General features: G+C 47.8%; 1 protein-coding gene across 6 annotated transcripts in view; it reads left to right on the forward strand.

Annotated features, from left to right (window-relative positions):
* Positions 1 to 12974, forward strand: part of LOC147629404 (uncharacterized) — a 305268-nt gene that overhangs the window by 247898 nt on the left and 44396 nt on the right. For all 6 annotated transcript variants that reach the window (XM_086812666.1, XM_086812667.1, XM_086812670.1 and 3 more), the window contains one exon: positions 3827 to 3946. In XM_086812666.1, coding sequence (XP_086668792.1) covers positions 3827 to 3946 — 120 coding nt within the window. The remainder of the gene's footprint in view (positions 1 to 3826; positions 3947 to 12974) is intronic.

A 12974-nucleotide genomic window follows, 5' to 3' on the forward strand; every position in this document is an offset into this window, starting at 1 on the left:
CGCCTTCAGGAGCAGCAGCCTACATGTGAGTGGGTGGCGTCCCAGCTGAGCCAGGCAGGCTAGGAGGTTAGAGAGGCAGAGGAGCAGAGACATGAGTTTTACTATTGCCGCCAAGCCTCTCAGTGGACGCAGCTTGGTGACAGAGTGACTGGGGAGTTTTTTGAGATTACTGGGCCCCGCCATGCTCGAGCAGGAGTCCGCCAGCTTGGGAGGCCGGACAGATCGGTAGCTACTGAGCCCGAGGAGATCAGAGCCATTGCCACTGGGTTCTATAGAGACCTGCTTTCAGCGGAGCCAGCCACTGAGGCTCGGGATGCTTGCAGACAGACTGTGTGGGCCCATGTGCAGAGGAGGGTCACAGCTCGTATGCATACAGTTCTGGGTGAGCCTCTCTCAGAGGTTGAGCTTGCTAAGGCCTTGAGGGTCCTTTCGCGCCATAGTTGCCCAGGGAAGGACGGATTGACGCCTGCCTTTTTTATGCGCTATTGGGACCTTTTGGGGCCAGGCCTCTGCAGGGGCTTTCAGTATGTTTTCGACACTGGGGTGATGCCACAGAGCTTTTCAGAGGGCTTGATCTTTCTTATCCCCAAGGGGGAGGGAGTATCAAATGATATTCGGCATTGGAGACCTATTACGATCCTCAATACTGTCTACAAGGTCTTAGCAAAGGCCTTGAGTTTGAGGATCCAGCCCTTCCTGGGGGAGTTGATTCATGCTACCCAGATAGGATTCGTCAAGGAGCGTAGTATCCTTGACAACATTTTCACCTTCTGGGAGGCGACGGCCCGAGCTAGATTTCTTGGTGAGGACTTGGTCGTGATGCTTCTCGATTTTGAGAAGGCATACGATCGAGTCGATTGGGGTTTCTTAGAGGGCACTATGCTTCGCCTGGGCTTTGAGCCAGGTTGGATTCGAGGGGTGGCGGCTCTATATTCCACAGCTCGTAGCCAGGTGCTGATTGCAGGACGGGGGCCGAGTTTTGAGTTGACCAGATCAGTCCGTCAGGGGTGTCCTCTCGCCCCGTTTCTTTTTCTCTTCTTTGCTGAGGCTATGAGCATGTATCTGACGGTAGAGGAGGTTGGTTTGAGAGGACTCCAGCTCCCAGTCCGGGGGGAGGACCTGCTCGATGCTGAGTTTGCTGATGACACGGGTTTGTTTTTGCATGGCCAGGAGGCCAATCTTCAGCGGGCAGAGCAGTCGCTCCAGGTTTTTAGTGCAGCTTCGGGAGCATTGATCAATTGGCGCAAGACAGTGGCCTTTTGGATCAGTAGCGCTCCCACTCCGGCATGGAGCCCAGACCCGGGTTTTTGATGGATTCCTCGTGGCACAGCAGTGCGATATTTGGGATGCCAGATTGGACTAGATTTGTCACCTGAGCAGCAGATTGCCCCGCTTCTTCTAAGCATTCGGAAGAAGCTTTTGTATTGGAGTACAGCTCGGCTATCCTTGGCTGGGAGGGTGGTGGTGGCAAATCAGGTGCTTTTAACGACCATGTGGTACATTACGTCTTGCTGGATCTTCTCAAGCTCTTGTATCAGCCACGTACAGAGGCTGATCAGGAACTTTCTTTGGTCTGGGCGGGATGGCCAGCCAGCCTGGGCAAAGGTTGCTTGGGAAGTTATTACACTTCCGATGGCCCAGGGAGGCTTGGGCATTAGGAGCGGAGCAGGAGCTGAGGGAGCTGAAGCGGGAGAAGAAGAGGGGGCAGCGGGAGCAGAGGCAAGGGCGGAAGCAGAAGGGGGGCAGAGAAGACAGAGCAGTTGGCGAGTTTAGCAGAAGACGACAGCAGTGCAAGCACTCAGTTCAGCTCCGTTGCCGTTTTTCGGCATACCACTTCTATCGACTCTGACTATGCCTTTTAGGATCTTTGTAATCCAATATCTTTTGTATATATTTTATAGCTAGTGGCAATTTATTCAACTTGTGTTTGTGTGTGTGTATATATCTTTAATTAGAGCACGCCCTGCGTGGTGGTTGCTAAATCAAGAGGGGGAATATGTTGCTTAATCAACCTTTGTCGTAGAAGCTTAGTAGGTGGCAACATCAAAGGTTAAGCCTAAAGTACATATTTGGAGTATAGAGGGGGCATACCCACATGGGCTTGGTCCTAGGTGGCATCCTATTGTTCGAGGTACATGCGGGGGAGTCTTAGGAGCTTTTATGAGATGTCATGGGCTGGCCATGAGCCGGAATAGGTGTCCCCTTTCTTGCATGCATCTATATAGGAAACACTCCTCTATCTTATCCTCTTACTTGAGGCTTATACTTGTGATAGTTGTTTCCCTAATGGAACAATAAGCTTAGTGCTTAGCTCTTTGTGAGCTTATCACTCATTGGTCTCTTGTGTTGAGCATTCTTACTCTTTAATTGTGTATTAATCTTACTTGTTTAGCTCTAGCTCTAACCAACAGTCTTCCACTTGGTAGAATCTCCATTTGATTAAGAATTCGTTCAAGGTACGGTTCCGAAGGGGTTTCTCTCGTACATCTAGAATTTCTTTAGGCTCTAACTCTTACTAACCTTGGGTTGGAAAGGCAACTTGCTCGTCGTCATCACGAGGATGTGGTTAGGGTCTAATACATACTTCTTTAGCAAGCTGACATGCAACACATTGTGAATCTTCAAGTAAGGTGGTAGCAATAGTTCATAAGATTGATCCCCTACTTTGTTAGTGATCACATATGGTCCATAGTACCTTGGTGATAACTTCTTGTATTTCCAAGAGATAAAGAACACCTCTTGGGTCTTACACGTAGAAACACCATGTCACCTTAGTAACCCAACATATAGGATCACAGTCAACCATATTGACTATTTATCGAGAGATGAGCTTGGGTCGCTTTGCATCCAGATGGCAAGGGTTCAACCTAGCACACTTTCATCCAGAATGAGTCTACGTAGAGTCCGCTTCACTTGCTGACAGAGAAGAATAGTTGGTGGTTCACTTATCACATGCACGGCTATGGGGAAACTTCAAGTATTACACATAGGTTGGAGGAGCTCGAGATATGCATGATATAGGTGGAGAAAGAGGAACATGCTTTTTTGCATTTACATTGCATGACTGTGTATAGAAAACCAAACTAATACGTGATCAGATATTGATAGCGCCCTCAAATCTCTTAATATGCAGAACAGAACCAAAGATGCATGTCTGATTACTTGCACAGAGTTCATGGGCATAGAAATTGACACTTGAAAATCACAATTGCATGCAAGAAGACACCAACCAAACACTCCTTTTGTTTTCCTTTGCCTTTGTCTTGATTGAAGCAATGGTTGAAAATTATCGAAGTAAACTCCCACAAACTGAAGCATGCAGCTTGTTCAGTGGGATTTTTTCCCCTACATATTACTATGATACAATGTCTATTGATTCGAAAAGAAACATGATTCCCATGTTTCTATAAAAGGCTACATCAAGACATTCTAGAGGCAATACTAATTAAAAAAAGCACATAGCAGTAGCAATACTAATAAAAAAGGCCCATAGATTTATCTCTCAAGGAGGCACCATTCTCATGTGGGTATCCTTGCTGCCAAGGGCTAAGAAACGATTGTTTAAAGGCCCATGAGAATGTTCATGCTAGCAGCAGCAATACTAAAAAGGGCCCATAGATTTATCTCTCAAGGAGGCACCATTCTCATGGGTATCCTTGTTGCCAAGGGCTAAGAAAAAATTGTTTATGATGATGTAAGTCCATGAGGCACCATATCTTCACAGATAACTAGAAACCTATCAAACAAACATGGGTGAAATTGCTACATGTCCTTTGTAAAGCTCTCAATAATGTCATGAATCCATGAGTTGTTTTTTATTTTGCAGAAATAACCATCGTGCAATGCAACGGTATGAGCTATCTCAAAGGGTTGTGAAAGAATTTGGACATGGCCGTAGCTATACAGAACGTTTGGTTTACATTGACTTTTGCGAGAGTTTTCTAAGGTAGATGAATGAAAATATAATCACCACATTATGCATGTTTTTTAACAATTGAGACGTAATGTCTTGTCCAATCAAAAAGTTCATCCCATTCAACTGTCACGATTTGTGATTATGTACTGCCAAACTATCAAAGAAGAACTCGAACAGCTCAATTGTTTCTCAAATTAGGGAGGCTGACTTATTTTTAAGTTTTTTAAAGCTTCTGAAAGGAGAATCATTTATTAAACAAATTGTGAACCTGAGAAAAGTCCCTCTTTTTTTTTTGCAAGAAAGAGACCACTATTAAGTATGAACTGAAACAATACAAAATCACAGCTAAAAGTTGGAAAATGAAAAAATAAATCGTCAGTGTGTATGGTGATCTCAACCAATCAGGGGCATTATGACCAGTTCCGGGCACCCATTTGGTTTCAGTAGGAAATCCACCGCCCGCTTGCTCTGCTGCAGGCAGCCCTTAGTCTCCAACCCTTGGTGTGTCCATCACACCCACACCAACCATCAGCCATAGTGGTCACCCATGCACAAAAGAAGGTCATGCCCAAAGAACCAACCCATGCAGGGGATGAGCCCAATGATACCAACCGTCCACTTCCTCGCACGGTCATAGACCAATCCTTGCAAGCCTTCAAGGACCTCCACAACCATCCTTCTGTCTCAGACAAACCACTTACCCCTTTCCTCTCACAATCCAAACCTCAGCTTCCTCCCTTCTCCATGGAAGATCTACGCTGGGAGAATAAGATGGCAGTTAACCTCTTTGATCACTACTGGAGCAGCTTGATGGTAAGCCACCCAATTCTACTGTTGGGAAGTATGGCAGCTGCGCACCAACCCCTCCCTTACCGGATCCCCCCCTCTCTGTGAAGATTCATGGTACCCTACTTTCAGGAGTAATTGTTGATGGTGGCTCTGGAGTAAACCTAATGTCAAAATTCACACTCCATGCAGTGGGCCTCAAGTAATCGAGACCAGCCAATTTCTGTGGCAGATGGCCGACCAACATGAGGTGACCCCCATAGGCCTAGTGGAAGGTGTCACTATAGTAATCCAAGGAATCTCATTCTTGCTTGACTTTGTGGTGATCCGGCTTCATGAAGTCAGGGGGGCTTACTTTGATCGTGGCTTAGAAGTACAGGAGTACTACATGATTGGGGTTCTGACCGTTTGTGGATCCCCCAGGAGCATGGACCACAAGAGCTAAACTTGGAAGAAGGTTTGGACCAAGAGATCCGTGGTGCCACAATAGTCCCCCACTTGGTCTCCCACCCCTCAGCTGACCACGTCTTGGTCCATGTCTGAAGAAGGCCTTGTTCCCCATGGTGATGAGTCGGAACTACTTGATTGGCTCCAAGCGGTGGAAGGCCTGACATCCTACAGGGTGGACATCATAGAGGTACCAAGCGACCCCACCAATTCTGAATCAGAGCACTGTAAGGCAGTAGGCCAAGGGGAGCCTGTCCCTTGTGCTTTCATCTCGGCATCTCCCTCCGTGCTCTGTCGCATGGCCACACTTCACAATTCAGCTGCCGCCACACCCCACTCACCCCGTCACATCTGTTGCCCCATCGCCCCTGTCCACCCACCCCCTTCACACTTCTTTACACCATAGGGCAGGCCTAACCTTTACTCGCCGGCCATCACCCTCGCTTGCAACCTCCATGCCTTCACACACAGAGACAACTCCACCTTTCACTTGGGCTCTTACTCACCTCCCCCCTCTTTTCATGCTCACCCCCCTTCTTTCATGCCCGCCCCCCTCTTGGCCTCTTTTCATGTTCGCCCCCCCCTCATCCAACATCATACTCGCCTCCATCCCATGACCTTTATCATACTCGGCCCCCCCTCCGGGTTCATATTCGCCCTCCTTCCAGGTGACAATTTTTCATCCTCCGCCCCCTCCGCCCCCTCCAAGGTGGTCATCACTTCCCCATGGCCATCTCTCATACTCGCCCCCCACCATGGTCATGCATCATACTCGCCTCCCTGCACAATGTCATGTTCACCTCCCTATACTCTCTTTCATACTCCCCCCTCAGCGTCATATTCATGCTCAGGTGGGCTTTCAGTTTTTTTTTGGGACAAATTTTCATGCTCACACCCCCCATGACGTCCTCCCACTCGCCTCCAACCTTCCATCTCCTACTCACGCCCTATGCCTCCTAATCGCCTCCCTCTTCCTACTCACCTTCCGTACTGCCCCACAGGTCCCATCTCTTCCTACTCTCAGCCTCTACTACCCCGCAGCAAATGAGAAAACAAAAAAAAAGGACTTTAAAAAAGATCACTATACTTTTTTTTCACCCCCACCATTTAGTCTCTGTCCTGGCTAGCAGCACAAAATAAAAATTGTACTTTTCCACCACCATCATACTCGCCTTTATACAATCTCTTGTTCTTCCTTTAATTCTCTTGTTATCGTTAGGCATTCACTTCATCTATAGGTAGCGTAGATTTCTGGCAATCCTGCTGGGGAGGGGTCGAGTTTCCATCACTCCCCCTCCCCAAGGCCCCCTCTTAAGCTTAATTTGGGTTGTTTTTGTCTGCCTCACCCTTAGTGCCGTTCTTCGCCAATTGGTGCTGCTCCATGCTTATAGCAGCTCTTCGTTGCTCCTCATTTCTTTCCGTGTTAGCTTTCTCCATCGGTTCGCTCCCTCCTGCCCTCGACTTCTCCAGGTTGTTCATACACCTCTTGTGGCTTGCTTCTTCACCTTCCTATCACACGACTTCTCCCACCTACCTGGCGCTTCACCTGCCCTCTTCCCCGTCCCCGTCCCCATCACCCGCCACCTGTAGTTCGTCGGCTTCATACATGGTCGCCATACACTAGTGCTCAAGCCTCACAGGCACCTGCTCGTCCCCTTCACACAGTGCGCACCATTGCGACTTGCCCACCCAACACACCCGTTACCTCCACACTACCCATTCTCCCCATTGCTTATAGTTGATCCTTTCTCCCGTTCTCTCCCCATTGCTTATAGTTGATCCTTTCTTCCATTTTCTTATCATTTTCCACTGGCTTATCACCCTCACACCTTGCATATCACTTCTGAGCTTCCTTATTTCCCCCTTTTCCACGTCTTTATCAAACCTATTCCTTACACCTTCTCATGGTCACTGCTCGAGCTCCATTAAGCAGATTTGAGGTGAAGAAGAACCAGTTCTGCTGCACACGGAGAAAAATTGGTAAGGCAAGAAAGCAAGCCAAAGGCAGGTTGGGGAGGAGACTGCTAGTCCCAAGGAAAAGTTGGCTGCCCCGCAAAGGAGTGTCTCATCAACACCTTTTCTTGAACAAGCACATTGGGCTTTCAATGGCTTCTTCGGTGCAATTTCATGTATTCATTTATGTAGCTTTTCATTCGTGTGTTTAAGGCTTGAGGATATGTGGATGGGTTTATCCCAAAGTCAATCATCTATATATGGAAGTTGTAGGAGCCACATGTGGTGTGGTGCATTAGAGTAGTAGCCAAGGGGGTGGAGGGTTTGACCGCCCTTGGTGGTGCAGTAGGAGGGATGGTTTGGTCTGTGGTGATGCAAGCCTGACCCCACCTTCTCATGTCTTGGTGGTTGATGATGGTTAGCTTTTGTATTTCTGGTAGTTTCGTGGTCATACACATAAATGGGGGCTATGTACTTGTTTTTTTATGCTTGTTCACTAGGATGGTGAACTCTTAACACCCGGGGCACCTCTAGAGGGGTAGTTTTCCTGTGGTGAGGTGTGTGTGAGTTATCCCACATTCACGTGGGATTGTAACAAGGGCCTTGGAGCCATGAAATTGTATAAAAAGGGGTTTTCCCTACTCTTGAAGCAACGAATACAATCTCTTGTTCTTCCTTTCATTCTCTTGTTATCGTTAGGCATTCACTTCATCTACATCTGCCCATGAGCTAGGCTATCGAAATCCAAATTCTCTGTGCTGCCCTGGACCCCTGTAAGCAAGAACACAATTTGTATTGGCCCCTTGTGGTGTGGTGTATATAGTGCCCTTTTCAGCACACATATACATAGAATTTTTAATTGCATCCATGCTCGATTAGCATGACGTGTGTGTTTTTCTTAATTAGGTAAAATTTAATAGTCTTTGAGTATTCCACGTGACCTGTCACAGTTACAGTACTAATGTCTCAATGAGAGAGAACTTAAATATAAAACCATCGCCAGAATGAATTGAGAACAGAGAAGAGCAGAAAGATCGGTCGCCTCTAAGCTCGTCAACTGCTGAGATATTAGTGACTTTTATCACACATGTGCCCTGTCTAAGAGGCAAGAGGCCTTGGACTTAGAAAGGGCTATTAGACGTAGATTGGCTGCCTTGCAGAAAGAGCACGAGAAACATCCTCATGCTCAATGGGTTGCAGATTCTTTATGTACTATTAGAGCAGAACTTCATCACTCTCTTGAGCAGCGCGCGGAGTATCGTTTCCATGCCCAGGAATCCTTTTGGACACAGATGGGTGGCAGATGTAACAAACATTTCTTTGCTTCTCACGGCCCATCTCATGCCAGAGATAGTGTCAGGCAGACAGTTGCAGGATTCACATGGCACTCTTCACTCAGATCCTCTCATGGTTAGACAGATTGCCACCGATTTCTACTGCCAGCTTCTTAGTGTTGAGCCGTATTCTGATCTGAGACACAGGGCACAAAGGAAGGTTTGGAATGCATTGCGACATTTGATCACCGAGGAGATGTGTGCCGCTCTGGATGCCCCTTTTTCTATGCAGGAGTTCAGTCATGCTCTTCATGCCTTACCTCATGGTAAGTGTCCAGGGGAGGATGGCCTCTCCCCTGTTTTTTTCACTACTTTTTGGGATGAGATTGGGGCTGAGATAACATCGGTTTTACAGGAGATGTGGGACACAGGTTCTATGCCTTCTTCTCTCACTAAGGGGCTTATTTATCTTATTCCTAAGAGCGGGGATAAGACATTGATTGGCCAGTGAAGACCTATCACCTTACTTGGGACTGCCTATAAGATTCTTGCTAAGGCAGTGAGCATGAGATTGCGGCCAATTTTGCAGGATGTTATTCATGATACCCAGAATGGATTCTTACACGGCAGGAGCATCTTTGACAACATTTTCTCGTTTTGGGAGGCCGTCGAATGGGCTAAAGCGAGCAATCAGCCCTTAGCCATTCTGCTCTTAGATTTTGAGAAGGCCTATGATAGAGTGGATTGGGACTTTCTTGAGGGTACTCTTAGTCATATGGGCTTCTCTCAGAGATGAATCAAGGGAGTTTCATGCATGTATCGTGATGCCCACAGTAGAGTTCTTGCTTGCGGTGATAGAGGAGAGCGGTTTCAGATTTCTCGCTTAGTACGACAGGGCTGCCCATTAGCCCCTTTATTATATATCATAGTTGCAGAGGCCATGAGCATCTTTCTCCGCTCCAGTGCTAGTATTTCAGGATTGAGGTTGCCTCTTCGTAGTCATGAGGAGTTGGTTGGCGAGGGATGAGTGGCTGGTGCGGAACAATCATAAAGCCCTTCTACATAACTCTGCCAGCGTTGAGGATCAGTAATCGGGGTGGGGGGGCGTGGCTCTCTGAGTCGCCGCCAAGCAGTGGCTGCATCTTTGCTCATGAGCATGTGGTAGATGTCCCAGTATTGAGCCTCCTCATATGTGCGTCGCTTACGGCGTGTAAGAGACCGCATCTGTCTACTGGCCTGCTGCTGTGTTATTTCCCCTTTCGCTATCTGGGCTTGGAGATGTCGATGAAGCTCTGTGCACTCATTATCATACCATCTATTCTGGGGCACGTTCCCGGATCTAGGTGGCTTCCCTGTCTGGAGATGGTGTGTAAAGCTGTGGCTAGCTGCTATGTGTAGTATGTGTGAAAGCTGGGCCGTCAGTACATCGATGGGTGCTGTAGTGTCCATACCAAAGAGGCCATCATGTACTTTTGAATCCTAAAACAACTAAACAACTAACTGAAACTGAAACAACAACTATGAGGAAAAGTAAGGTACTAGGAGCTCCTAATGGATAACATGTGGGAAGGAAAACTCCAGCAACAAAGGTAAGCATCATATAGCTGTCTCCCATCGGTATCCACTAACATGTGGCATGGACTGTCCAGGAGCCTGATGCGTCTCACAGTAGAAGATGATGTCCCTCCTAGTGAAACTATCCTCAAAAGCCCCTACATCAAGGAGTAGAGATCCGTTACAATTCCAAGTAGCAACTTTGAGTGTAGTCCCATAGGTCTCGCGTCGTCATGAAGAGCGCCTCTCCATAATCACCACTCTACCATCTCTATAGAAGGCCACTTTCCCTTTCTCTCGGGCTGCCCTTATCTCGGGCATAACTTCTTTCATGTGGGCAAGTTGCGAGAGTGTGAGGTCATCTCCAAGAAATATTCCCGTCTTCTTGAGTGTAGGACGTCTCTTCAAGAAGTCCTTCTTCGCTTCCATGGAGGGGAAACGAATGATAAGTGCTCTCCTTAGAAGATTCGCCACTACCTTCTCTCTTCTTTCCCACTCTCCATGCCTTTGTGTGCGTGGCTTCAATGCCCATCATAAAGAAGAGCTCCTTGGATTTGCCACTACCTTCTCTCTTCTTTCCCACTCTCCATGCCTTTGTGTGCGTGGCTTCAATGCCCATCATAGAGAAGAGCTCCTTGGTTTCCCCTTCTGCATGATCACGGTCTTTTAGACCGGACGCTCGTATATGTAAGGCCCGGGTCTTCCTCCTTTGCTTCTCTTCAAGGGTCATGTTGATGATGGTGGGAGTGGGGATGGGTGGCGATTCTTTACCTTTCCCTTTCTTGGCAACCTCGATCCATTTCTCCGCCTCGTCCATCTTCTTTTGTGTCTCTGTGATCACCTCCACCCATGAAGATGTCTTCTCTTTATGTTGCTGCTGCTCCTCTCGAATGCTCCTCATTTGTTCCTTGATGGTATTCAGCTCTTCAATAAAGGAGGGCTGAAATTTTCCATCCTCAAGCGTGCCTTGTGAAGTGGCTTCCAACTCCTTTTTGAGGGCTGAGATTTCAGCCGCTTGACTTTTAGCATGCAATTTGGCCTCCACTAGTTCCTCCTTTAAGGCTGAAATCTCAGCCTCTTGCTTGGATGTTCTCTCTTCGAGCTCTTGGATTTTGTCAAATCCCTTCTCGAGTTTGGAGAGGCGGTTTATGATTGCGGTAACGGAAGAGTCGACCATCTTCTTGTTTTCTAAGATAATTGTGCTGAGCTTATCCTCCACCTTCACGAGCTCCTCTTTAACTCCGGTCTTGGCCATGACTTTTTGCAGTACTTCCCACAGCCAATGGACTGGAAATTGATCCATGACACCTGCGCGCAGCGCGAAACAGCAGCAGCAGGGGGGGGGGTGTTCAAGCCATGTAGAGAAAAGAGAAGAGATTCAGGAGAGAGAGAGAGTTATGTTGCTGCCTTGGGGGCCTGAGGAAGGGTGGGTGGGAAGACGAGTGCAGAGGGATGGGCCAGCCCATGCAGGAGAGAGGCAGGCGAACGGCGGAGAGAGAGAGAGAGAGAGAGAGAGAGAGGGCGGCGAGCAAGAGCGGAAGCGAAACGGGGAGAGGGCAAACAACGAACAGGGAGAGAGGCGGGAGAGAGGGCGGGTGAGCAGGGGCGAGCGAGGGCGAACAGAGAGAGAGAGAAATGAAATGAAATGTTATATTAACGTCTTCAAAAGGCCAAAGTGACCTATGAGACCAAAGTTACAACCATGTGACATCTGATACACTATCTGGAAAAGAAAAGAAAGGACTGAAGGTAAGTATCTAGCCCTACAATACATCAGTAGGGAGCATCCGGAAGCAGCAACTAGGGAGAGAGAGAGAGAGAGAGAGAGAGAGAGAGAGAGAGAGAGAGAGAGAGAGAGAGAGTGGCGGGAGGGGGCTACGAGGAGAGAGAAAGAGATGGCGGGAGGCTGAAAATGCAGGGGTGGGGGAGGGATGGCGGGGCTCTGAAAACACAGAGGGGGGGAGAGAGAGAGAGAGATGGCGGGACTGAAAACGCAGAGGGCGGAAGAGAGCGTGGGCTGAAGCACAGGCAGTGGGCAGCTTAGGCAACAACGCAGAGAGCAACAACACGATGATGCGAGAGAGCAGCGCGATGGGAGAGAGCAGCGCGATGGGGGAGAGAGAGAGAGAGAGAGAGAGAGAGAGAGAGAGAGAGAGAGAGAGAGATTTACGCCTTTATGGTAGTTAGGGGTGTATGCTCCAAATAATGCTCGTGCACGCCGTTTGCTGTGGAATGACTTGTGTGCTCTTTCAATCTCTCATCCTGGCTTTGTGATGGGAGACTTTAATATGTGTGTCTCCAGGGAGCAAGCCACGTCGCCTCATTCTGTAATGGATGGCCCGGAGAGAATGGCGTGGGAAGCTTTTGCAGCAAGGTCGCTAAAACAAGACATGTGGTCTTGGTTGCATCCAGATGAAAGGGGTTACACTTATGCCTCACAACAGTTTCGGGACACTTATGCTAGATTGGATAGGATGTATATTTTACATCAAGATCTCTTTTTGCCAGAGGTTCTTACTATGATGGTTGATCAGCAAAACAGGTTTTCTCGGATCATTGGCCGCTTGTGTTTGAAATGGTCTATCATCCTGTGGATGCATATAAAGGCTTGTTGGGACGCTTGCCTTTGCGCTTAAATCACACTTTTTTGGAGCATGAAGTTTTTGATGTTTATATGCGTCAGTTGATACGACATTTCTCCACAAGAGTGTCCATGGTTGATTATTATGCTTGGCCAGTGTTCCTTACCAACACTCGGAAATTAGCGCGGCATTATGGTCTTGCTAATGCCTCTATACAAAAACAGCATGTGGCTCTTCTTGAGTCCTTGAGTCGCTTTTAAAGGGCTTGTAGGCATTCATGTCTACCGACTCTACGGATGCTGAAGTTGTGGATGCCATAGAATGGCTGAAAAAGGAGCTATCAATATGTTCGCTTTAAACTACTTGCACGTCTTGATGCTTTGTGGGATGCTAACTGTCAATCTCATCGCTTCTATGATAAGTTGCATCAAAAACATATGCGTGAGAATATTGTTAGGCTGA

This window comes from Cibotium barometz, chromosome 18 (genome assembly GCF_041138505.1).
Source record: "Cibotium barometz isolate CiBa-2024 chromosome 18, ASM4113850v1, whole genome shotgun sequence".
In the NCBI taxonomy this organism is placed as follows: Eukaryota; Viridiplantae; Streptophyta; class Polypodiopsida; order Cyatheales; family Cibotiaceae; genus Cibotium; species Cibotium barometz.